The 26,573-nt window shown below is 45.7% G+C and overlaps 1 protein-coding gene across 4 annotated transcripts in view; it reads left to right on the top strand.

Annotated features, from left to right (window-relative positions):
* The window catches only part of plch2a (phospholipase C, eta 2a), a 123,593-nt gene that overhangs the window by 48,572 nt on the left and 48,448 nt on the right, over positions 1–26,573 (top strand). The window contains exon 1 of one of the 4 annotated variants that reach the window (XM_078087693.1): positions 16,681–17,101. The exons of the other annotated variants lie outside the window; for them this stretch is intronic. Coding sequence (XP_077943819.1) covers positions 17,059–17,101 — 43 coding nt within the window. The 5' untranslated portion in view covers positions 16,681–17,058. Of the gene's footprint in view, positions 1–16,680; positions 17,102–26,573 lie in introns of those variants that run through there. 4 annotated transcript variants of the gene reach the window in all.

Below are 26,573 nucleotides of genomic sequence, written 5' to 3'. Positions count from 1 at the left end.
AACCTCTTCGTAAAAATGTATACGAAATATTTGACATAGAAATTCGTAACAATACATACTAACTGGCGGTGGTTAACCACGCCCCTTGAGTGAACGTCTCTCTGCCATGTTGGATTTTTTGAGGGGGTTAGGGTTAGTATTGTATTCTTACAATTTAAGAAATAAGAAATAATAGAAGAAATAGCTTGCATAGTCTGAACAAGCTTCTGGATCTTGGACATTGTATTGGTAGGAGAATTCATCTGCATCTGGAGTTGTCGCTGTCTGCTGTATCTCCACTGCCTCTCTTTGGACAATGCATTTGCCAGATACTCCACCTTATTGGAGGTTTCAGCTTCAGTTTGATGAGGGCCTCCCTGTAGTCCTCTGAACCAGCTGGCAATCCCACCCTTGATCCAGTTGTAGAGGCCAAACCTACTGACGCTGAAGTCAATCTCAAAGCCATAGTGTCTTGCCAAAGGATGAGATTTTCTTTAAAAAGTGCTCCAGTTAGCTTTAGCTGCTAGCTGGAGCTAGCTGGAGCGACGGGATCTGGCACAAAAGGAATACAAGCGTCATAAGAGTGTTTCTAGCCTGCATGTTTGGTAAGCTGCGATTGGTCAGTTTGTCTTCGGGGGCCTGGATTTTACAAATTGTGGCTTTACAAGGAATTTCGCAATATTATACATCAAAATGATCTAAGCAGACCTCAAGACAGCACAACGAAGATTGACAAATGTTCATTTTCATATTTAAATTACCACAAAAAAAGATAGCTAGCTTTTGAAAGACCCGGCTCTCATCATGACACACACACATGAGATGGAGAGAGAAAGTCGATCAGACTGAGAAGAGTGTCAGTGCAGCTCTGACATGGAAGAATTCTTTTCACACATGAGAGGATCTCTGCTTTCATCCAATGAGCTGCAGAGCAGACAGACTGGTATACATTCCTCCATTTGACCAGTGAGAAGACTTAAACAGCTGGTTGTAATGTCACATCTGCAACTGTTATTACACTGTATGTAGGAACTGCACAAGAAAAACACATAATGTTCTTACTCGTACCTGTTATAGTACGTGTGTTAACACCCCCCCACACACACACACACACAGATGACACATCCAGTCACACTGTGTGGCTTGATTGGATTTGTGTGAGGAGAACATCCATGAGTGCAGAATTTATTTCAGTGCAATAGAGGGAGCACTTGGTCAACCGAGCATCACAACCATCTCCTTCACTCACACACACACACACACACACACACACACACACACACACACACACACACACACACACACACACACACACACACACACACTTTGACTGACACATCTCTCACCCTACTTGACAGAATTAGGGTGAAAACGAAGGTGCAAGGCACACAAACTACACACACACACTCATTTACACGCTCCTCCACACTTCTAAACGCTACGCATTGTCTCGCTAATTTGGAGGACTGATGTAAAAGTCACTTCACACACACCCACACACACGCAAATGAAGAAGAATCCATGTCAAGTGCTTGTCATGTCAGTGGAAAAACACAGTGTCTGAGCGTGCATGCACAGAACGTACAGAACTAAAAGCTTGAGAAGAAGAATTTGATTGTTTCAGGAAAGTATTTATTTTTCGAGTAGCTTCAGAGCCGTGTGAAAATAATAGAATTGCTTCATAGCTTCTCTTACTGGCACATTTGGAGTTTGAGTAGATTTTTCTATATTGCTGTACTAGTGTGCAGCCAGGAGCTAATTCCTGTGTGACATGAAGCTCTGACGCAGCTTTGGGCTAATGAGGACGCAGCGGAGAGCGGAGTGGGTCTGAGGGCCGCGTGAGGTTCATGACTTCACTGTCCACTGGGGGAACAAAGCTGGTTGGCCCAGTCCCATCTTTTCTAACAGCTCTGTGATCATAAATCAGGGAGTGCTCCAAAGGTCTGCTTTTCCGTGGTGTTTGATCATTTACGTTGTGGAAGAAAAAAGTAGTATTTGCGTTTGGATCTCATTTCTTCAGCGTTAATAAACAAATAATAGGCTTGACAACTCGGTTTGCCATTTTATCCTCCCAAGCAATGCGGAAACACGCTCCCTGTCTGCTGGTGGAAGGATGCTCACTGCTAGACAGCATTGATGCAGCCCAAACAACCAGTGGAGACCAACTTTGATGTTGCATGCGGGACAACTGTCGACAAACAATGCAAGAATCAGGAATCAGGATACATTTATTGCCAAAATATGTCAAACATGAGACAGGACAGCAGTGCACAAGTAGTAAAATAAAATGAAATGCTAATGCAATGGCTTAGTAGAATAAGGCCATGGGTTAGTATAAAAATAAGAGAATAGAGTTAAGTAAAAATTATTTATTAAGTGAAAAAATCTAAAAAAATAAAGTGCACTAGCGAACAAGTGACAAAGTGACGAGTGAAAAATGACAGTTAAAGTGACATGTGCAGTGTGAAGGGGAGTGACCGGTGGAGTGTTATAGTCAGTCAGTGGGGGACCGGCTCTGTTGATGAGCCCGACTGCCGACGGGAAGAAACTGTTGGTGTGGCGGGAGGTCTTAGTCCTGATGGACCTCAGCCTCCTGCCAGATGGAAGGGGCACAAACAGTTTATGTCTGGGGTGAGAGGGGTCGGCTACCATCTTTTTAGCTGCTTCAGAGACCTGTCGGGACGGGAGATTGCAGCCGATCTGCCTCTCTGCAGAGCGGAGGACACGCTGCAGCCTGCCCTTGTCCTTGGCTGTGGCTGGAGCGTACCAGACGGTGATGGAGGAGCAGAGGACGGACTCCATGATGGCCGTGTAGAAGTGGACCATCATCGTCTTTGGCAGGTTGAGTTTCTTCAGCTGCCTCAGGAAGAACAACCTCTGCTGAGCCTTCTTGGTGATGGAGCTGATGTTCAGCTCCCACTTGAGGTCCTGGGTGATGATGGAGCCCAGGAAACAGAAGGAATCCACAATAGTGACGGGGGAGTCACACAGGGTGATGGGGGAGGGTGGGGCTCTGTTCCTCCTGAAATCCACAACCATCTCCACTGTCTTTAGAGCGTTGAGCTCCAGGTTGTTCTGGCTACACCACGACACCAGATGGTCAGACTCCCACCTGTAGGCGGACTCGTCCCCACCAGAGATCAGTCCAATGAGGGTGGTGTCATCCGCAAACTTCAGGAGCTTGACGGACTGGTGGCTGGAGGTGCAGCTGTTGGTGTACAGGGAGAAGAGCAGAGGGGAAAGAACGCAGCCTCGGGGGGAACCGGTGCTGATGGTCCGAGAGGCTGAGACATGTTTCCCCAGCTTCACGTGCTGCTTCCTGTCAGACAGGAAGTCTGTGATCCACTTGCAGGTGGAGTCGGGCACGTGCAGCTGGTAGAGTTTGTCCTGCAGCAGAGACGGGATGATGGTGTTGAAAGCAGAGCTGAAGTCCACAAACAGGATCCTGGCGTAGGTTCCTGGGGAGTCCAGATGCTGGAGGATGTAGTGGAGGGCCATGTTGACAGCGTCGTCCACAGACCTGTTGGCTCTGTAGGCAAACTGCAGGGGGTCCAGGAGGGGGTCGGTGAGGGACTTCAGGTGGGTCAGGACTAGCCGTTCAAAAGACTTGATGACTACAGAAGTCAGGGCGACGGGCCTGTAGTCATTGAGTCCTGTGATCCTGGGCTTCTTGGGAACAGGGATGATGGTGGAGGCCTTGAAGCAGGCTGGTACGTGGCATGTCTCCAGGGAGGTGTTGAAGATGTCAGTGAACACCGGAGACAGCTGAAGAAGAAGAAGAAAAAGACAAAGAAAATTCGGTGAAATGGATAAAAGAAGTGTATGTAAAAAGTTTATTTGGTCATTGTGTAACTGCTCAACCTAAAAGACGTCCCCTGCACAGTAAATTCCAGCGGTGTCCTTTTTTTGTGCTCTCTAACAGGGAGCTTACTACGGAACATATGCTGCATTATACATCATGCTGTTCCCTGATCAAAGACTAATGTTTCATCTGGGACCTGTTCAGAAACAAAAGAAAACACATTAATATAATGGATGCTCTTATTACTTTACTTATTACACTAAAGAAAGTGTGGAATCTTTTAATTTTGCACATAATGTGATTAATTGCTGTTAATCACAGAACAATTGTCCTGTCTCAGTAAGACCATTTTTGCAGTGAAAAAAGTACATTGATGTGAGGCATTTAAAAGGTCCTGGAATCAACCTGTAAACATTTCTACCCTTGTTTTTCTCATTTACAAGCATTTAAAACATACGTTATATTTTACAACTACGCAGAGACTCTGTAAAACAACAGTATTTCACAGGTTTTGAGTATGAATAATTATAGTTGTAGTTTTTGGAACCAAGGAATATGCTCCACTTGAAAAATAGCTCTTATTAGTACCTCTGTAGCAACAGCAGCAAAGACACATGGGAATTGTAGTATTTAGGGCCATCTTACCATGCCATAAGAATAAAAACACATAACTAGTTGTTGTTTGTTTCTGGTTTTTGCCTCTGTGGGACGCGGCTGGCAGCAGGATAAATACATTAGTCTCGTTTCTCATCCAAACAAAAACATACATTAGCATATCGACGCAGAGCTGTGCTTCAGAGTTTTCACATCTGTTATATATCCTTGGTGACTTGGGGAAACCGATATTAGCTATTTGGAGAATAAAGAGTTGTTGAATATGCAGTCTGCAGAAAAACAGGAGACAGCAGTGTGTGGGACATGAGCCCTTTCTGCTGCAGTGTCAAATGCAGTCTATCGCTCAAGAGAATGCATTCATTATTTCCTCCAGAATAACCATTAGATTAAATCACATGCATGGTCAAGGCTCACTGCCACGCTCGGTTTGTGAGTACATGTACTTGTGTAACGAGGCATACATTTTTAAAACATTTCCCTCATGTATTACTATGTTCTACATGTCGGCAGTGAGGCCTATACTGAGTTTACACTTGTACTTTATGGAAGATTTTTGCCCCAAACAACATATTTACTGAATAACGGATTAAAAATAATCATCTTAATAAAAGAAAGTTCTCACTGGTCACGGACCCGTTCTCACTGGGTTGTGGACCATTCTCAGTAGGTCACGGACCCGTTCTTACTGGCTTGTGGACCATTCTCAGTAGGTCACGGACCCGTTCTCACTGGGTTGTGGACCATTCTCAGTAGGTCACAGACCTGTTCTCACTGGGTTGTGGACCATTCTCAGTAGGTCACGGACCTGTTCTCACTGGGTTGTGGACCATTCTCAGTAGGTCACGGACCCGTTCTCACTGGGTTGTGGTTGTGGACCATTCTCAGTAGGTCACGGACCCGTTCTCACTGGGTTGTGGACCATTCTCAGTAGGTCACAGACCTGTTCTCACTGGGTTGTGGACCATTCTCAGTAGGTCACGGACCCGTTCTCACTGGGTTGTGGTTGTGGACCATTCTCAGTAGGTCACGGACCCGTTCTCACTGGGTTGTGGACCATTCTCAGTAGGTCACAGACCTGTTCTCACTGGGTTGTGGACCATTCTGAGTAGGTCACGGACCTGTTCTCACTGGGTTGCGGACCATTCCCAGTAGGTCACGGACCCGTTCTCACTGGGTTGCGGACCATTCTCAGTAGGTCACGGACCCGTTCTCACTGGGTTGTGGACCATTCTCAGTAGGTCACGGACCCGTTCTCACTGGGTTGTGGACCATTCTCAGTAGGTCACAGACCTGTTCTCACTGGGTTGTGGACCATTCTCAGTAGGTCACAGACCTGTTCTCACTGGGTTGTGGACCATTCTCAGTAGGTCACGGACCCGTTCTCACTGGGTTGTGGTTGTGGACCATTCTCAGTAGGTCACGGACCCGTTCTCACTGGGTTGTGGTTGTGGACCATTCTCAGTAGGTCACGGACCCATTCTCACTGGGTTGCGAACCATTCCCAGTAGGTCACGGACCCGTTCTCACTGGGTTGTGGTTGTGGACCATTCTCAGTAGGTCACGGACCCGTTCTCACTGGGTTATGGACCATTCCCAGTAGGTCACGGACCCGTTCTCACTGGGTTGTGGACCATTCTCAGTAGGTCACGGACCCGTTCTCACTGGGTTGTGGTTGTGGACCATTCTCAGTAGGTCACGGACCCGTTCTCACTGGGTTGCTGACCATTCTCAGTAGGTCACGGACCCGTTCTCACTGGGTTGTGGACCATTCTCAGTAGGTCACGGACCCGTTCTTACTGGCTTGTGGACCATTCTCAGTAGGTCACGGACCCGTTCTCACTGGGTTGCGGACCATTCTCAGTAGGTCACGGACCCGTTCTCACTGGGTTGCGGACCATTCTCAGTAGGTCACGGACCCGTTCTTACTGGCTTGTGGACCATTCTCAGTAGGTCACGGACCTGTTCTCACTGGGTTGTGGACCATTCTCAGTAGGTCACGGACCTGTTCTCACTGGGTTGTGGACCATTCTCAGTAGGTCACGGACCCGTTCTCACTGGGTTGTGGTTGTGGACCATTCTCAGTAGGTCACGGACCCGTTCTCACTGGGTTGCGGACCATTCTCAGTAGGTCACGGACCCGTTCTTACTGGCTTGTGGACCATTCTCAGTAGGTCACGGACCCGTTCTCACTGGGTTGCGGACCATTCTCAGTAGGTCACGGACCCGTTCTCACTGGGTTGCGGACCATTCTCAGTAGGTCACGGACCCGTTCTCACTGGGTTGTGGACTATTCTCAGTAGGTCACAGACCTGTTCTCACTGGGTTGTGGACCATTCTCAGTAGGTCACGGACCTGTTCTCACTGGGTTGTGGACCATTCTCAGTAGGTCACGGACCCGTTCTCACTGGGTTGTGGTTGTGGACCATTCTCAGTAGGTCACGGACCCGTTCTCACTGGGTTGTGGTTGTGGACCATTCTCAGTAGGTCACGGACCCATTCTCACTGGGTTGCGAACCATTCCCAGTAGGTCACGGACCCGTTCTCACTGGGTTGTGGACCATTCTCAGTAGGTCACGGACCCGTTCTCACTGGGTTGCGGACCATTCCCAGTAGGTCACGGACCCGTTCTTACTGGCTTGTGGACCATTCTCAGTAGGTCACGGACCCGTTCTCACTGGGTTGCGGACCATTCTCAGTAGGTCACGGACCCGTTCTCACTGGGTTGTGGACCATTCTCAGTAGGTCACGGACCTGTTCTGACTGGGTTGTGGACCATTCTCAGTAGGTCACGGACCCGTTCTCACTGGGTTGTGGTTGTGGACCATTCTCAGTAGGTCACGGACCCGTTCTCACTGGGTTGCGGACCATTCTCAGTAGGTCACGGACCCGTTCTTACTGGCTTGTGGACCATTCTCAGTAGGTCACGGACCCGTTCTCACTGGGTTGCGGACCATTCTCAGTAGGTCACGGACCCGTTCTCACTGGGTTGCGGACCATTCTCAGTAGGTCACGGACCCGTTCTCACTGGGTTGTGGACTATTCTCAGTAGGTCACAGACCTGTTCTCACTGGGTTGTGGACCATTCTCAGTAGGTCACGGACCTGTTCTCACTGGGTTGTGGACCATTCTCAGTAGGTCACGGACCCGTTCTCACTGGGTTGTGGTTGTGGACCATTCTCAGTAGGTCACGGACCCGTTCTCACTGGGTTGTGGTTGTGGACCATTCTCAGTAGGTCACGGACCCATTCTCACTGGGTTGCGAACCATTCCCAGTAGGTCACGGACCCGTTCTCACTGGGTTGTGGACCATTCTCAGTAGGTCACGGACCCGTTCTCACTGGGTTGCGGACCATTCCCAGTAGGTCACGGACCCGTTCTTACTGGCTTGTGGACCATTCTCAGTAGGTCACGGACCCGTTCTCACTGGGTTGCGGACCATTCTCAGTAGGTCACGGACCCGTTCTCACTGGGTTGTGGACCATTCTCAGTAGGTCACGGACCTGTTCTCACTGGGTTGTGGACCATTCTCAGTCGGTCACGGACCTGTTCTCACTGGGTTGTGGACCATTCTCAGTAGGTCACGGACCCGTTCTCACTGGGTTGTGGTTGTGGACCATTCTCAGTAGGTCACGGACCCGTTCTCACTGGGTTGTGGACCATTCTCAGTAGGTCACGGACCCGTTCTCACTGGGTTGTGGACCATTCTCAGTAGGATACAGACCCTTTGTCAGAGTTGCAGACTCCTTATCAGTGGGTGGCAGGCAGCCTGTCACCACCTCCGTTTGGATAGTGGGCGAGGTCCTCAGATCGCTCCCACCAGAGTCTGTAATGGCCCGCGGAGCGCTGAGAAGACATCAAACCTGACTACTTAGCCCGCGGCCACCTCATGGCGCTGGCCTTCCAACTTTTAGACCCGAGCAGATCCCGTTTCACTCCCATCATAAAGGCTACTCAAAGTTTTCAATATTGACTAAGGTGAAAAAAGGTAATTTTACACCTGTTTGCATTGGTATGTTAGCATTGTCATTGATGAACATTTTCTCTTCGCATTTACAGAGAAAAACAATGCTGCACTTTCCCTCTGTGCGATCTGTGCTGAAAGACAATGCTTCTGCATCTGAGGAAATGGACAAAGTTGCAGAAAAGTACTGTCAAGTCATAAACAGACTAGGACAAGAGTTTGAGGATAGGTTTTGTGACCTTGATCAGCTTGAGCCATGTGTCTCATTCATCTCCAATCCTTTCATGAACAAGGACATAACTGACATTGCTGAGCAACTAAGTGCAACGTTCAACTTGGATGCTGCTCTGTGAATCAGCATTTTCTGACATGAACGTCATCAAGAACAAACACGGAACCTGCCTCACTGATGCACACCTGCAAGACTCACTCAGTCGCAGTGTCAAGTTACACACCAGACTACAATACACTGGTGAACAGCATGCAATGCCAGTCTTCCCACTAACAAAGAAACAGATACCAGGTGATGTCAGTTGCAAAGCTGAATCAAAAATAGGATACATTGTGTTCAATTTAATAGGGTTAGTGAAATATAACAGATATCATTTTGTAAAAATTCAGCAGACTTTGTCATTAGTTCAAAATGTTATTAGATGTATTTGAAAATATGCAAGTTGATTTTTCTTCTTACATTGTTTCAACTTTTTCAAACAAGGTGCAATTCATAGGTAATGCTTTGTTAAAAGGGTTTGTTACTGGCAAGTGAAATAAAAATGTTTTTCACATGAAATGTTGTGGATTTCAATTCGGAAAATGGTGTTAAATAGAGTATTCACGAAATGTAAAAGATTATTTTGTAAAATGATTAGTGTCTTCACATAGATGAGTATCATTAATCATTAATAATATATAACTAAAGGCAAACAGAGCAACTTTGTTATTTCATGAGAGTGTATCAAAATGGACGCCCTTCGTATGACTCAGTACCCATGAAGTAGCCCTCAGGTTCAAAAAAGTTTGGTGACCCTTGCTTTAAAACCACCTCTATCGTGCCAGTGCCAAAGCACTCCACCGCAGTGAGCCTAAATGACTTCCGCCCAGTTGCACTCACTCCAACCATCATGAAGTGTTTCGAGAGGCTGGTCCTTGCTCACCTCAAAACCTGCTTACCACCCACACTGGACTCCTTCCAATTCGCCTACCGCAAGAACAGGAGTACGGAGGATGCCATCTCCACGGCATTACACTCCGCCCTTTCTCACCTGGGCAATAACCACAGCTATGTGAGGATGCTGTTCATAGACTTCAGTTCAGCTTTCAACACTGTCATCCCCTCCAAACTAATCACGAAACTCAGTCACCTGGGTATCAACACTTCCCTCTGTAACTGGATACTGGACTTCCTATCCAACAGACCCCAGTCTGTTAGGGTAGAGAACCACACATCCTCAACCCCCATGCTGAACACCGGTGTGCCACAGGGCTGTGTGCTAAGTCCTCTCCTCTACTCCCTCTTCACCTACGACTGCACACCTGTACATGGTTCTAATACCATTGTCAAGTTTGCAGACGACACAACGGTGATTGGCCTCATCAGTGACAACGATGAGTCGGCCTACAGAGAGGAGGTCCAGCACCTGGCGGTGTGGTGCGCCGACAACAACCTGGCTCTAAGAACACCAAGAACACCAAGAAGACCAAAGAGCTAATTGTGGACTTCAGGAAGAAAACTGGCACACACATCCCCATCCATATCAACAGGATGGAGGTTGAGCGTGTCGCCAGCTTCAAGTTCCTGGGTGTCCACATCTCTGAGGACCTCTCTTGGACCCTCAACACCTCATCCCTGGTAAAGAAAGCACACCAGCGTCTCTTCTTCCTGAGGAGACTGAAGAAGGCCCATCTATCTCCTCAGATTCTAAAGAATTTCTACCGCTGTACCATAGAGAGCATCCTTACAAACTGCATCTCAGTATGGTGCGGCAGCTGCTCTGTCCCGGACCGTAAATCACTGCAGAGGGTGGTGAAAACTGCCCAACGCATCACCGGCTCCTCACTCCCCACCATTGAGGCTGTCCAGAGCAAGAGATGTCTGCGGAGGGCACAGCTCTCACCCCAGCCACAGACTGTTTGCCCTCCTCCCCTCTGGGAGGCGCTACAGGGTGCTCCGTTCCCGGACCAGCAGGTTCAGGAACAGCTTCATCCCTGCGGCTGTCACTCTACTGAACTCTGCCCCCCACCCCACACACACATCTCCCTCAGTGACTGTACTTCCCCCTCCACCCTGGCTCGACTGCCACACCCTCCTCCAGTCACTGAACATTTGCACTGTTATTTCTTACTGTTCATATTGCATAACTATTTCTTACTGTACATATCTATTTATTCACTTATTACACTTTACATATGCACATACTCTGCACTTTTTGCTATTTTGCACTTCTGGTTGGATGTTAAACTGCGTTGCCCCAGTACTTGTACCCTGTGCAATGACAATAAAGTTGAATCTAATCTAATCTAAAGCGGTGTCAGCAGTTTTTCTGTGATCAGTTTTTTGACAACCTTCCATTTAAAGGAAAACACTACGGCTACGACAGAATGTTAGTGCCTGATGTGTGCAGACACATGAGTCTCTCCGCATGGAGAGCTATCGGATTAAGGAACGGCTGTTTAGCAGGTCGCCTCCAGAGAAAGTGGGTTGGAGAGGCCTGCTGTTTGGCTCCATTACATTTAGCTGATGCTTTTATCCAAAGCGACTTACATTGTATTTTTAACCCATGGCTTTTTACATTTTTGCCCAGGGAGCAACTAGGGGTCAGGTGTCTTGCTCAGGGACACTTCGACATGGGACATGTAGCAGCCAGGGCTCAAACCACCAACCTTGCGGTTCCCAGCGCACCGTCTCTACCTCTACGCCACGACGACCCACCACTACTCCTGCTGAGTAGGGAGTGACACCAGATAACAGTAGCTCTCTAAACGACCAATCATAACACACGACCGCTTTATTAACATGTGTTATGTGGTCTGGATGTGTCTCAGCAGACTCCCAAGCTTGGCTGATATCAGGTGAAGCCATTTGTCAGAGTGTCTGGATGTGTTCTACTATCACTACGACACCATGGGCCATTCAGATTGTCTTGTTTTTCTTCTTCAGATAGAAAAACAATAGCTGCTGAAGTAGATATTTGAAATGCTGTGTCTATTGGAACTTTCAAGGGCTCCTGACCTAATTTTGTGTAATTGCTGGCATGACCGAGGGTCCCATTTCATCTGTGGGCTCCTACAATTACTCAGGTTTAACTCCATGTCCACGGACATGATCCTCTGGGAAAACAAGGTGTGAATGTGTTGGTTTCTATTTGCCAGTAGCGATGATGGACTCACAACCTGTCCTGAGTGTCTCCCAGCATCTAACTGCTTCAGTGACTGCAGGTCTCTAAATTGGACTAACCGATGCTGCAGGGAATGGTGCTGCACTAATGCAGACACAATGAGTAATGACATACACAGGCATGAACTCAGGTTTTCAACGTTTACTGTGGCAATAAAAAAAAGCTAAAAGCTAAGTGGAGTCATTTTGTCATAGACTGCCATTCAATCTGACTTGTTTTTTAACCATAGGATTGATTGTCAGAGAGAAGTTATCCGCCTGGTTGTTGGTTTGAAATGGAAAAGACCTTTAACACAAAGTCAAAAAGTTGTATATACAGATTTTGTGGAAGAAAAATAATTCTCAACGGCCAGGAACGCAATGGCTACCTGGGATTCTTCACATAGGTGGCTCCGCCCCTGAAATAATACAAATAATAAAGGATTTCGGAAATGTTTTGGAAAACAGGTCAAAGACAACTAGGATTTTAAATCTGATTCGGCCGATTGGCACCAATCAGAGTGCAGCATTACCCTATTGTGGTTTCTGGCTATGGTTGTCACTTCCACTTAGTCTACTGGTTTATGTGCTGCTGGATAATATACAACAGTGTGATCCCTGCACATTGTGTTGTTCAGTGCAGTGCATTAGAAAAGCACCTGTAGGGCCGTGATGAAATGTGGCGCATCAGTTTTCAGAGACTGAAGTGAGTAAGACAAAAGAAAGATGATAATGATGAAACAAGTCATCACATGACATCTGCCCGTCACTGTATCTGTCACTCACACAAACACTAACCTAAAGCCAGTAGAAGCCCAAAGAGGCACATAACCAGCCAAGCTGATGTACGTGCTTTACACAAAGGCACAATATGATCAGCTAGCTGTCCAAAATGATAAGATAGATAAAATGGAACCTGTCAAATGTATGGCGCTGAACGCATGGAACATGTTGGATAGTATTGCTTATGAACCAGGTATCAGGCCTCAGTAGCTGCTCAAACAAACCTTCCAGTGCATTAATCAAGACTGGTGACGGATTTTTCAGGGCACTCACATGAGCACATGGCTGCATGCACCCATGGAGGGATGTGCTTATGGACGGGAGGGCGACATACATGTTACTTCCTCAATGGTGCTTTAGTAAAGATCTATGAAAATGTAGCGGTTCACTTTGATCCATGGAAACATTTTGATGACTTCTCAGCTCAGTCTTTGCATTTACACTCCAAGTTTAAAGCTTCCTGCTGTTTATGCCGCTGCATTGTACACATATGCTACTGGGTTTCGGAACGCATTGCAAACATTAGTTACCAAGAAATGTGAATGGCTCCCACCAGAGCCGGGATCCGCTCAGGGCTGCTGTAGAAAAATGGCGGTGCGAGGTGGCCGACTCCGTGGAACGAGAGCTGCTTCCTGCGTAGATATCAATCTCTTCATAAGCCAACAACAGTTCTTAGTTTCATATTAGAATAGAGTTAGGAATTTAATGTTCCATTTCTTTATGCCAAACTTAATGCCTGAACATGACATCACGTGTCATTTAGCTGACGCTTTTATCCAAAGCGACGTACAATAAGTGCATTTCAACGATGAGGATACAAACTCAGAAGAACAAGAAAGTGCAATTTCATCACGTTAGCCGATCTACAACTTGCTGTAGATAAGAACCATTACATCATCTTAAGTGCCACAATTTGTTTGATGTTAAACACTCCTGTTGACGGACATTGTTGTCCCAGGAACCTGCGTTTGAGGACAAACGTCTAAAGGCGTTGGTTGCTAATTTGACTGTAAGATTCATGTCATGATGCTTTTATGATGATACATGACAATGTGCAATTTACTATATCATCTGAAAGAATAGGATTATGAAAAATTGAACTCACCGATAATTCGCCTGTGTGTTTATTGCAGTATTACAAATTAGAGAGCACTTGTTTATTTTTACATAGTACATCTGAAGCTAAAGTATCAGAATACTTACTGTAGGTATGTAGGATTACTTTCTCCAAACGGAAGGCAGAATTCTTTCCAGAGGGAAGCTGCACCGGCTTTGCTTTATCAGAGCTTATATCTACCACACAGATTCAATCGCGTTAACATCCTTTCCACAATGACAGCGTTTCTGTTGGATCTATGTGATCCTCAATACAACCATAGAAAAAAACGGCTTTTCCATTTGCTTCAGGCCACCTGCATTTACGCAAAATGGACACGTTTGATAGGATATCCACAGAGAACACAGCTGCCCCCCACTCATCCAGCTGGGCTTATTAACTTCCACACATCCCCACTCATTACACGTGAGAAACAATCTGCTGAACATGTCACAGCCTTCCCACACAAGACTCGGACAGTTTTTGATAGGTCAGCATGTAAGAATGTTTTGGTGCAAATGGTGTCGGCCCAGAATGAGATGTAATTCATGTAAATGGTAAATTCACAGATATTTCACACTGAATGAGTGAATGTCATTTTTAGTCTGTCTGCATACGTGCTGTTCCCATGTTGGCCTTCCCAATCGGTCAATATTCTCCTCAGCAGAACAAAGTGGGCTCAGAAGGAGAGGAAAGAGGGCTCTTTGCTGGTTTCTTAGATTCTTTAGAATTTCTTATCAGGCTTTACAGTCAGCAGCGGTGGCTTTTTGTTCAGAGGCTCTAAGCTCATTGTTGGTCACTCCGCTGGTGCTCCTCAGAGAATGAATCGATCCAGTGCTCTTACTGGAGCTCAGGAGATGGACGGGGGGGCCACATGTTACCTGAAAAATGGCAACAAGCGATCACCTCCAACCTTTCTTGCACACGACCACATTTCCACTCTTCAATTAGCAACGGTGGCCTAACGCTGTAAACACAATCGAAAGAAAAAGAAAAAATGAATAGAGTTCATATAGTGCCACAATCAGGTCCTGTAATGGGCAATAATGGCATTGCCATCAACCTCAGTGCTCGTGTTTAGTGCTACTTAGCAAATATCTTTATTATTACTCGCTACACATCAGCATCTTACCGGAAAAAAGTTCAAAGCAATCTGATATTTGTTGCTTTGGGTCTTAATAAAATATATAATATTTTATTTTTGGATGGACACATCTTTGGCAATAATTGATCAATGTCTTGCACTCACTCCTGTTCCTCGGCTACGGTCATCTTTTATACGAGCCCACTTAGGAAAAAGGAAAGGTGCAGGTGCAGCCCCGTATAGAGCCCTTTGAGGGCCAAACCCCCCCAACCAACCCAAGCACATGCAAGCACGCTTATTGCTCCCGTCCATATGGACTGCTCCCATGCACTTCTAGCTATGTCAGGGACTGCCCAAGGCTGTGTGGGAACTGGTCCTGTGGCAGTGTACAGCTACCGTGGTAAGCCCCGAGGGGCTGCGTGCTAATGTACGAAGGAGACACTAATGAATAAATTGCTTGACTATTGGTTGGAGTGCAGGTTGAGACGCAGCTCCTGGGTTCTGGATGATGATTGTTGTGAAGGCCAAATCCAGGTGTAAAAGAGTGGGGATTGGTTGTTCCTGTCTCATGAAATATGTATTAATGTATTATATATATATATATATTCACAACGTTTAATATTTGTTTATGGCAGAAGGTTGCTGAAAATACTGTAAATTGTGATCAGTATTGAAGGCGATGTAGCATGAATAGCATGACTAGTGGCGGCTGGTAGAACGTTGTGTAGGCAGGGCCTTCAAATCAATTTCCTGATTCATTCGTTCCAACATGAATAAAAGTGGTAAATAACCCTTTGACAATCTTATTTGTGTCACCCTCACAGGCAATTCAGTATATTACATATAACATTAAATACCTTTCAGTATGATATTTACTGTATATGTCATTTGTATGGTGATACAACCCGTGTTCTTTACTTCAGAATGTGATCCCTAATAACCGACAGCATGCTGTCCACCAGCCAGTCCTGCAGTCTTTAAAGACGCTCCTCCAGTTATAATTTACTCTACAGGTGGCAGCACGGGCGTAACCACGCATTCTTTGGGGGGGTTGTCACCCCACCAATATACAGCAGAAATTATGTAAAATATATGTTTCTTGCCGCTTTTAAACCGTCTGTTAAGACAAGGGCACTAGGACTCTGTCGCTCCGCTCAGCGGGGCAGCGCCCCCCTGTCCGCTGGACCCCCCCAATGTCTAAACCATGCTTACACCCCTGGGAGTGCAGTTAGTTACACTTTGGGCTCGGGGCTTAGCCAAGGGACTGTTTAACCCGGGATTTTACTAAAACAGACACCACGTCGGAAGAACAAGTTTGAAGACATTGACGTTTTTGTTTGTGTATGGGCTCAACTTTCAAGACAAAAGTCTGGCTGGCTGATTCCCCGTTTCCAGCCATCACTGCTGGGCTGAGCTAACCTCTGTGGACATAACACAAAGACATGAATGAGAGTGAGTGCATTCCCCAAAATGTTTTTTCCCTTATTTTTCACATGAAATTAGTTAGAGATCCTGTGGGAAAGACAGTTTTTAGGTGACATCTGCCTTTACAGGTTAGGAAGTATAGGAAAGAAGTTAATCTTCTTCCTGCCTTGCATCCCGTTCCATCTCTCTCTTTTGTCGGCCGACTGCTGAGACAAACCCATCCCCGCCAGGCGGCTTCTCCCCGTGCTGAATAAAACATGCGCACCACACGCCGCTGCTCTTTGCTACTGGCAAATCACAGCCACCTTGCCTCCTCCGCGCCTCTCGCATCACTCCCTTCCTCTTCGCCCTCCTCCCGTTTTATCTCGGCAGATGCATTTTGGTCCTTTCCCTCTTCTTCCGCTCATCCTCCTCAGTCTTTGTTTTCCCTCCCTCCTTTTCTCCTCCCTCTTCTCCTCTCACCACTCCCTCCCTCCCTCCTTAATGGAGCGCTCGTTCTCCCAGGTGATCGTCTTTGAACTGAATGCCCCCCCCCCCTCCTCATGCAAGAGCCGTGAGTGGTTGACTGCACTGAGCGTGCTCCCAAAGCTCTCTGTGGCAACATCCCCCATTCCCACCAGTCTGTACAGTAGAGGCAAAAGAAGAAAAACAAGTGTGCAAGACCACGCTGTCTTGCTGCTTCCCGTCATACTGGCACATAGAGACAGAGAGGATGAGCTCTCATGAAGACAAACAGAGGAGACTATAAGAGGTGGAGCAGGAACAGGATAGGTAAGTTTCCAACCAAAAGCCCTTTCTGTCACACCTTGGATGATGCCAACCAAAGGGCGAGGCGTGCCAGTGACAGCAGCAGAACCCCAGATGGTGGTTCGGGTGAAGCCAGCCCCTCCGTCCCCGTTGTAGAAGCACATGGAGCCCTGTCTCCTTTGGGAATACACCAATGGACGATTCTAGCAATGTTCGCTGCCTGAGCCCGGAGAAAGGTAAGACTGACAAGCGGTGCAGAATTCCCACTTAACTCGCGAGCAGCTGTGGAGAAGTAGGCCAGCTCGGGGTGAGAGAGGAGGCGTAACGCGGAGTAGTTTTCTGCTTACTTCAGGCTCCCAACTCGTCTTCCTCGTCTCCTGACTCTGTTATTAGCTTCTTTTGTTATCAGACCTGCATTGCCGCCTTCTCGGCTTTATCGGTAGCTACTCATGCTCGTATGCATATATCCCTGCTGAGTGGCTTTTCAGAAGAGGCTCATGCTTAAGATCTGCAGGTAGGTTGCTCATGTGTTGACTCAATCTTATACCGGATGGGGCTCGAGCTGTTAATTATCGATCACTCATAAATAAACCAGCCATTTTAAAGGGGATCCCATGGAAGGCAGGGAGCTAACAAGCTCCTGCCAAAGTTCATTTTTCATCTTTGTCAGCCTCAGCAACTAAGACGGCATCCAAGAGAGGAGCAGAACAGAAGATGAAGCTGTCAAAATGAAGGCATCTATCTTTGACAACTCCCCATCTGGGATTACCAACTCCTCCACCCCCTCCCTTCCGTTCTCGCCAGCAATCCCACAAGCCCCAGTAACCATAGAGCAAGTCATTAGTGTTGTTCCCCTGAGCTCGCGGGAGCAGCGGGAGAGACCAGCAACATATTTTAATGCACAGTAAGTGGCCAATGCAGAATTCTATCAATGCGTTGTTATCGGAGGGAATGGAACAGTGTGGTTACACTTAGAGCAGTTAGAGTTGCAGTGGACTGAAGCCTTCCTGCCTGACTTAATAAGGAACTCCTCCGCAGGCCCTTGACCAGCTCCCCTTCATGAATATTTATCAGCTATGAGGCCGTGTGTGACAATAGCCCCCAAACCCCTCCCCACACACATGCCCTCAACAATCCTTTCAATCCCATGACAATAATGATGCAATCTGCAAATAGTCAAACGGGCCATAAAGAAGATATTACAATTAGGAGAGACTTCTTTGGATTTAAAAATAATTCATGTGTAACTATGTAGAGAGCTACGTCTTTGGAGGTTGGACTCCATCCTGCTGGAGGACAATCTAGGGGCAGGGATTCCCAGATCAGATGATAAGATCTATATTTCCCCCTTGAAGTCTAGACCCTGGTGGTGGTGGAGAATGCGGTTGCTTTAATTGTATAATACCGGTTTGGTGGCATCTGGTGTGCGTTGAAATGACAACTAAGAACAACACAGAGGAGAACAGTTTGACAGCACCGATGCGATTGGTTTACAGAAACATTGCCCACGACTTTTATTAGGATGTACCCTCGGTACAATTTTCCACAGCAAATTCGAATCCCACATTCCTTTGGGCACCTTCTCATTGAACAAGGTGTTGTTCAAAGGAAATGTTAAAACAAATCCGCTGGCTTCCACGGTCGCCCGCCATAAGGGGTGACCCGGCATGATTTTATTTTCAATGGCAGGCGACTGGCGCTGCCTTGGTGATCGCAATCAACTGGATATGATCGATACCATCAATTTCTAACGCAACATATTAACTGGTGAATATCTTAGTATTACATTTTTCTATTGGAATGAATTTTACTGGGCTTGTTATAATTGGATATGTTCCCTGTCATGGGCCTATGCGATATATCTTTTTTTAAATACACACTGAATTGTAGGCGCAAAGAATCGTCCATAAGCAGCTTCAACTGACTGACAATGACATTCAAAGTCCCTCATTGATTGAAGTGTAATGTTTGTTTGTTTTGTGCATTTTGCCATTGTGAAAATGTCACATTAGTTGTTGGATCAGAAAGCAGGCAGCTCCCGCGTGATGCTTTCTTTCTCTCACTGAAAAGACAGTGATGTGAACACAATCTACGTACGCACTACATCCCTACTGACGTGCCGGTTTTTCAGGACCACAGCCCAGCCAAACTACTGTGTACCTCTATTATTTGAACCTTTACCATAATACCCTTAGGGGTGATAAAGGAAAGGGTCAGTGGGTAATTCTGGTTTATTGAAAATTGGTTCTGTGGTTTGGGCCTCACTTCATTAGTTCTAGTGGGTATGTTTAACACGTTGCCTGTTAAGTCCACATTTCTATAGGCTGCATTGTTAGGAAACACGTGACAGTGAAACAAGGAAAACATTTTGATGCCAAGTTTCCAGTTTCTTTACCAAATTTGGTGGGGTGTTTTCAATTATTTTTAAGCTGTTGCGCAGTACCATCTCTTTCAGCTGTCGGTCTCAACTTTGTACAACTTATAATATTGCAGCACTAAATTTATGTCAGCAATTAAAACAGTGAAGTCTCTCTGAAAAATCTGTTTTAAACGGCAACAGCGAACCTCCGGGTTGTCGTGGCACAAGAGTTGAGAGGCTGCGCAGGGGACCGTAAGGTTGGTGGTTCGAGGCCCGGCTGCCCCATGTCCCATGTTGGAGTGTCCCTGAGCAAGACACCTGACCCCTAATTGCTCCCCGGGCAAAAATGTAAAAATCCATGGGTTCTAAATATAATGTAAGAGTGTAAGTGTGTAAAAAAGTTACAGACATAAATGAACTTTTACCGTATTGCATATGTAGCTCACGCTGTGTACGTTAGATTACATGTTAACTTAATGTACATACAGGTCGTTGCTTATTGTGTAACAGTTAAGTTAACATAATCAGCTGATCCCAAACTACTATCTTTTATATCAACCTTCAGTTGGCGTTGTCTTCTTTGTAGAGTATTTTTAAATGTCCTCTCCTCATGTGCGATGGCTGGTTTTGTTTCCCCCCTCTTTCATCACTCACCTGCCCCTGATTTATTATTAGTCTTTAAACTTCCCCCGTTCGCTTTGCCAGAATCTCTTTGTTCTACACTGAGTGCTAATGTGTCATTGTCAATGTCATTTATCAATTGTTTCCAGACGTTTTCCTGGTTTTGGGATTTTGCGCTTCTGTTTTTTCTGTGAAGACGTACGTTTTTTGAAACATACCTTGCAACAACCATTAGTCTCTTTTCAACCAGGAAAATGTACATTTACAGGACTATTAAAACCCGGACTAACAGACTGAGGAACAGCTTTTTCTTCAGGGCAGTTTCCTCCATCACACCCTCACTCAACACCCCGCCCAGATCACACGGGACAAATGACACTGACACGTCACCTTTTTTCACGTTTTAAGCAATTGTTGCCTGTGTCTTTTGGAAGCAAATACAAGAGAAGTATTTGCAATATAGTACAAAGTATAACTGCATGAAGCAGTTTTCAACCTGCATACATAGCTATTGTCTACTTCCCAATGGTCTAGCGTGTTGGCGGTTAACTTGCACCAAACTCCTCAAAAGGATCAATACTTTTCTTGTGTGTCCACTAAGACTAAGAGCCAACTGGCACTACTTTAATCAGACGAGACTCGTTCTGCATCAACGATAGTGTGTATCTTTGGCGATTGGCTGACCCGCCCTGCCCCCCGTGGAGGTGGTGGTAAAGCCAGGCACCATCAGCTCGCAGCAAGTTGCTGATGGAGCCTGGAGTATGACTGAAGGTGGCTGGAGGTGCCTGGTGTGGAGGAGGGTGCAATGACAGCTGACAGGAGCCACGGAGCCAGTCCTTAAGAAGTTTGACAGCGAGGTTATGATTGGTTGAGAGACCCAGTGCTGCATCTGGTCACGCCCCCCCCCCACCGCCTGGGTAATGCTGAGATGCTAGACATTCCTAAATGACACGCCGTGTAAAGAGTCTTTGTAAAGACAGCCCAGTCATTTCAGTTACTCTGGCCTTTATTTTCTTCCTCTCAGTCACAGTTTGGAACCATTCACTGAACAATGTGTGGTGTTCGTCACCAAAGCTTCCGGGGACATCGCCGACAGCTTCATGTCACCTCCTACTTGCTCTGTCCTAATAATTCATCATCAGTGCACTCGCACTAAAAGACAAGCAGTGGCACATGATCAAACCTCTATGTCTGACATTATCATCTGTACGTGATTTATTATTATTATTACCTATTCAATACATTTTGGGGTGAAGCAAGATAAGGTGAAGCTGGAGTGGTTGATTTCAGGTTGTAACAGCCATGAGGCCTTGGCAGGCTGTATTCATCAGCAGCTCGGTGAGAAGAAGGTCCCTCCACAAGGAGGTCGTAGGTGCACCTGATGAACGGGTGACGACAAAGCCACGGTACTATGGTCGGTAGGGACGACTGGGACTGGGACTGGGACAACCGGAGCCCGTTGTATTGTATTGGAATGTGGACCCAGAAAGGGGAAGCTGTTAAAGGCGTCAGAGCATGAATGTATACAGCGCACTCTGTGTGTAGACTTTGTGTGTAATCTTGTGCCACGAAACTTTTGCATCGCGCTTGGTGTGAACACACTATCACACCGGGCATCTGTTCTTCAGCAGACACTTACTGTGATTTTACACTTGTATAGATGACATCTATATCTATTAGACATGTATGCATGGATATATGTTAGTAATCATAACATGTTGATGCGTTTTTCAAACATATTTGTAAAAGTCAAGTCCCAATACACTAAGCAACTCACCCCAAACCCATCTCATCTGATGAGTACCACTACACGTAGTTTTCATTTTGGGGTGAACTGTCCCTTTACACAAAATATTTCAATGCCCTTTTTTGAAACAACCAATTCCATGGTGTCTCTCTAAACAACAGGAAGTAGTTCTGTGCCAAATCTTTATTCATGGAGGTTGCAGGTCAGAACACACTCACAGGAATCATCTAGCAACAGTTTTAGGGCAATTCTGGAAAACAGTTAATTATACAGAATACAATTAATTGAATTAAATAAATAAATAACAAATTAGCCTCAGAGGTCTTTACAGTCTGTACACATACGACATCCTCTGTCCCGAAACACTCGGCACAGGAACGACCCTTCCCTGGGGAAAAGGGAAGAAACCTCAGTGAGAACGTCAGAGGAGGTCTTGATATTTGTGCAGAGAAGTCATAGACACTGGCTATTGGATGCTACGCTAATAGATTTAATGAGTGTCGGGCTGACGCCGTGTGGGTTAGACACTGTCTTATCTCTCCAATGAGAAGGCTTCCAGTGAGAGCGTCTTCATGGTCTGTGGGACACTGTCTTTTGTTTTGAGGGTGTCTCAACAGAGAAAGAGCAAAGAGTGTGCACTCACTTGAGTGGGATTGTGTGTGTGAGTGAGGAAAAAGGTGATGTTTCAGTGTGTGTTGTTGTGCAGCATCCCTGAAGTGTCAAATAGTGTCTGTGCTCGGTTTGATGTCTGCGGGGAAAAAACAAGCAGCAAAACAATTCCCAGCCCCCACTTCCTCATAGCAGGGCTTTTATTAAAGCCAATGTTCTTGGAACTGCTTCCAATGCTTAGAGGTAGCAGCAACGCTAGCGGGTAAACAATTGCAACGAATTGAGTGACGCATCAGTGAATTGGAATCGCCGAGGCCTGTCAGCAGCCCTGCGAGCCCGTGGACACAGCGCCAGCTCCTCACCTACAGCCTCATACTTTCACTCGCTTGCGAGTGGAGGACTTGTCTGCAGCGCTTCTTTTAGTAACGGCTTGACCTGTGGTTCCTGTGGAGACCGGCGGAGGGCAACCGGTCAAACAGTCTGCAGTCTTAATAACAGACGATGGTTTCTGACAATTGGAATACAGCAAATGTTGTATGTTGTAATGTGTAACTGGGCAGATTTATTAAAGAAAACAACGTTAAAATGAGGTCATGGTCTCAATCGATTGTTTCAAGTTGTCCTTTCTGTAGTTTCTGAAATAAATTTGTTATTTTGCCTTTATAGCTTTTGCTGAGCACCACACTGTCAATTTAGGGACCTTTTTGTTGGGCGACTTGTCCAATCCTGTCTGACCACTTTTGATCATCCATGATTTTTTGGGGCGAGCTTGATTGCAGTAAGAGGTGTTTCGGTCCTTAAATTAGGTCTTTGAGTGGTACTTCAGTCCTGACATGGTCTTTATAGAACTGTAGCTTTGTTGCTGTGTGATAAATGTGGCATAAAAAGTTGCTCCTCATGACTCAGGAGATTACTTTGCTCTCTCCACAGGAAGAAACAAGACTAAATTCATTGATACGATTTACCTTTAATCGTGGGAAATACGGATGCCATTTGGCCCCCCCTATAGCTGTGATTATGTGACACCAATCCACAGCTCTTAGTGAGTCAGGTGCTAATGGACCCGGTATTAGTTCCAATGGTTTAGCTCATCTCACAGCAGTGAGAGAGCAAGGCCTGCCGGGCTACTCATGATTATGTCTGGCTTGCAATGCTAGTCCAAATATTCTGACGTAGCTATTACAGAGTTTGTCCTATAAATGAGTGGAACATCCACAGCCAGACGGAGGGCAGATGATGTCATGACTAACGTAGGTGACTAACGTAACTAAGGACTCAGTTACAAACGATATAAACTGGCCTTTAGTTTCTCTCCAATAGACATTTATAGTGCTGAAAATGATAAACACTCTCTGTATACATACTGTCAACCCCATATTGTCATAACGTAATGTAGCTCTTGTTCTCATGGAGTTGCATTGCAGTAGAGCATGAGGCCACCACCCTGGGTTCAATCCAGTCAGTTGGCCGTGTGAAATTGGCAGCCGAGACATCATTTAAGAAGCTCAAAATATGAATGGAAATGTTATTTAGTCCATTCTTTTTGAGTCCATTGACTTTGTTTCAAAAGAAGAGCTGAATCGAGCCGAATACACCCAAGAGAGAATACTCATCCTATCTTTCTGAGAACAAGTCAATGATTTATTCTGTGTTCGGCCGGCAGATGTGATTAGCTTCTAGGTTGAGTGCTGTTGACTTGTGTTTAATCGCTTCATCTCTCTAGAAGAGTTCAATTGAATACAGTGATGACAACTCTTGGAGCCGTGAAATGAGAGAGAAAGCTCCAAAAATAAAAGTAAGGGGCAGTTGAAATGGAAACTTGATGGAAACAGAACTGAATTTGAGATTTGTCACTCCGCTCTCTCGGGTTCAGTCCTGCCTCTTTCAGCAGCTCCGTCTACAGGCCCCTTTTTCTTAGAAAGTGATCTCTGGCTTCACACAATCCTTTCCCTGAGGAACCCGATACAGTTTATCTTTTAAATCCCCTCTTCTTCGATAACGCTGCTGCTTCCAGGTTCATCGCCTTCGATGGACACAATGCTCTTTTATCTTTCTCAGCTGATGGATCCACAAAGGGACTTCATGGTCCTGGTGTTTCTTGTCCTACCTGGATAATATGTTTTAATGTATCCTTAGTATATTTTTTTGTCAGACCAACAATTCCAAACCATATTCAACGCACAATGATAGTAAACAGATGGAAGTAGCTAGAACCTAGAAAGTTTTAACATTGACGAGTACATGACTTTGTTTAAAAAGTAATTTGTTTAAAAGGAGCATTGGTTTAGTCAAGAGAGGAAAGGTGCAACTTTCACACATTCACTCACCTTCTCTGTGCAATCCAAGTGGAGTAGGATGCTCAGCGTTACTCACTGGGTCGCCAAAATATTGTCTTGTACATTGTAACGCGTTTATATTTTGTGACGTAATATCTGATACAAACATTAACAAATGTGTATTAAATACTACTTTATATACATTCATCTTTGGTCAGGATTTCTGTATTTATTAAAAAATGTGTGTTAAATACTTAACTTTATATGTTTAGAAGTCGGGCAAACAAGTAGCGGTAAACGAAATGGAACAAGGCGATCTCCTGGTACTGCCTACCCCTGGTTTAACACATACAGACAATTTGGATCACATGTCTCTTTAATACATATATTTAACTAAACCTTTTATGTCCTTATTTTTAGCAGAAATATGTGTTTTACTTATTATATATCATTTTTTTTAGCATTAGCCACATTTCTAATATATGAATTCTTTTTTTGTATACAGTATGGTAAATACATAAAAGTTCCAACTATAAAGATATATATATATATATATTACCTAATAATGGGATGTGCATTATCTATATATTTTTATCCAAATATGGGTATATATTTAATAACTAAGTCAATTGTGGCCATATACGAGATGTTCTGTTTCGAGAAATAAGGAATAAGTCTTTCTATTTTTAGAGCAAGCTTCTGTTTTGTTTCTATTTTAATCCTTCAAAAATGGTGTGAAGAACAGTAAATCAAAAAGAAGAGTCTCTTTGCCTTATGGTGTTTGTTTTGGCCACTTCTTTCCTTACTCTTTCTCCATCTACTAATGAACACTAAATACATTGTTTCTTCATTGGACTGGCAAAGAGAATAAGAATCGAAGGAGGAGGCAGGAAAGACATTCGCGCTCTTTTTTTCTTGGTAAAATGTGGGCAGCAGAACAAGTGTCGCCTCTTATTTCTGTGTAGGAAGAAGTTCTCCACACTGAGGGAATGTGGGCACATTAATGCTCTCACACACACACAGTGAAATATGTTAAAGTAGACATTTAAAGGTTCTTTTGTGCTGAAAAAACTGAAACACACACGAGTGCGATGATTGGGATACTGCGAAGTGTGAATGTGCATGTTTGTTGAGGATATATATATAAATGATGCAAAGGAATATGCCTATTTAATAGAAACCTGTCGGAGCGTGGAAACACACAAAGAAGTCCCTTTTAGTCCCCTACATGCCTCCCCCCACAATTCACCCGCTCTAGAGATTTACTCCAAATGTCTCGGGGCCCAAGTCCCCCGTCCGCCCGACTCTGTGTCTCTGGGGTGGGAGGTGGGACCATGATGGGGTGGGAGGCCGGTGTGGTGGGAGGGCACGAGGCCGTCCTCGCCGCGAGGGTTCAGCCAACCTTACCGACTGGTCCAGGTCCAGATGCGCCGGTGTAAGGCAGTCAACCGACACATATTCCAGCCTGCCGCCCATGTCGACCATGCAGGTTTTGTCTCCGGTCTCCAGAACCCGAAATGGCCCAAAATAGGGAGTTTAAAGGGGTCAACGATGGCCGTCCTGGCGAACGAACACATACTGCGCTGACTTGAGGCTGGATGGAATGTATGACTGTGAAAGGCCGTACTGCAACGTGGGAACTGGTTTGAACAGCGTGGCTGTTGACTGTGGACATGATCTACAGCCACATGGTCCAACCTCCCTCGACCCTTCGGCCCCTCTACTCCCTACAAGCCTTTATTGACCCACCGTTCATGACACGTCCAAAACGCGTTCTAAGTTTAGAGGAAGAGCGCTGCAGAGAGTTTGCATGTCAAGGCCATTTAGATTATTGCATAAAACAGTGCTCGAAGTGGGCCGCTTCTACATTTTACTCTTAAGCGTACTGGCACCTTTTCTCGCGTAGCGCTACTTGTCGCACGTAGCCAGACGTCCGGATTTAAGGGGAGGTGGCGGATGCTACGGCTGACAGGGGGTGGCGACGTTACGGGAGAAGGGGGAGCTACCTCCGCCATTTTTTCAAATTGACACTCCGCCAAGAGTCCCGCCCTCCTCTGACTGATGGTTTATTTCAGGTTTACGGCCAATCAAACCAA

Source organism: Gasterosteus aculeatus, chromosome 2 (genome assembly GCF_964276395.1).
Source record: "Gasterosteus aculeatus chromosome 2, fGasAcu3.hap1.1, whole genome shotgun sequence".
NCBI classification, from domain to species: Eukaryota; Metazoa; Chordata; class Actinopteri; order Perciformes; family Gasterosteidae; genus Gasterosteus; species Gasterosteus aculeatus.
The sequence above is the reverse complement of the archived record's forward strand: the minus strand, read 5'-3'. Positions and strand labels throughout refer to the sequence as shown.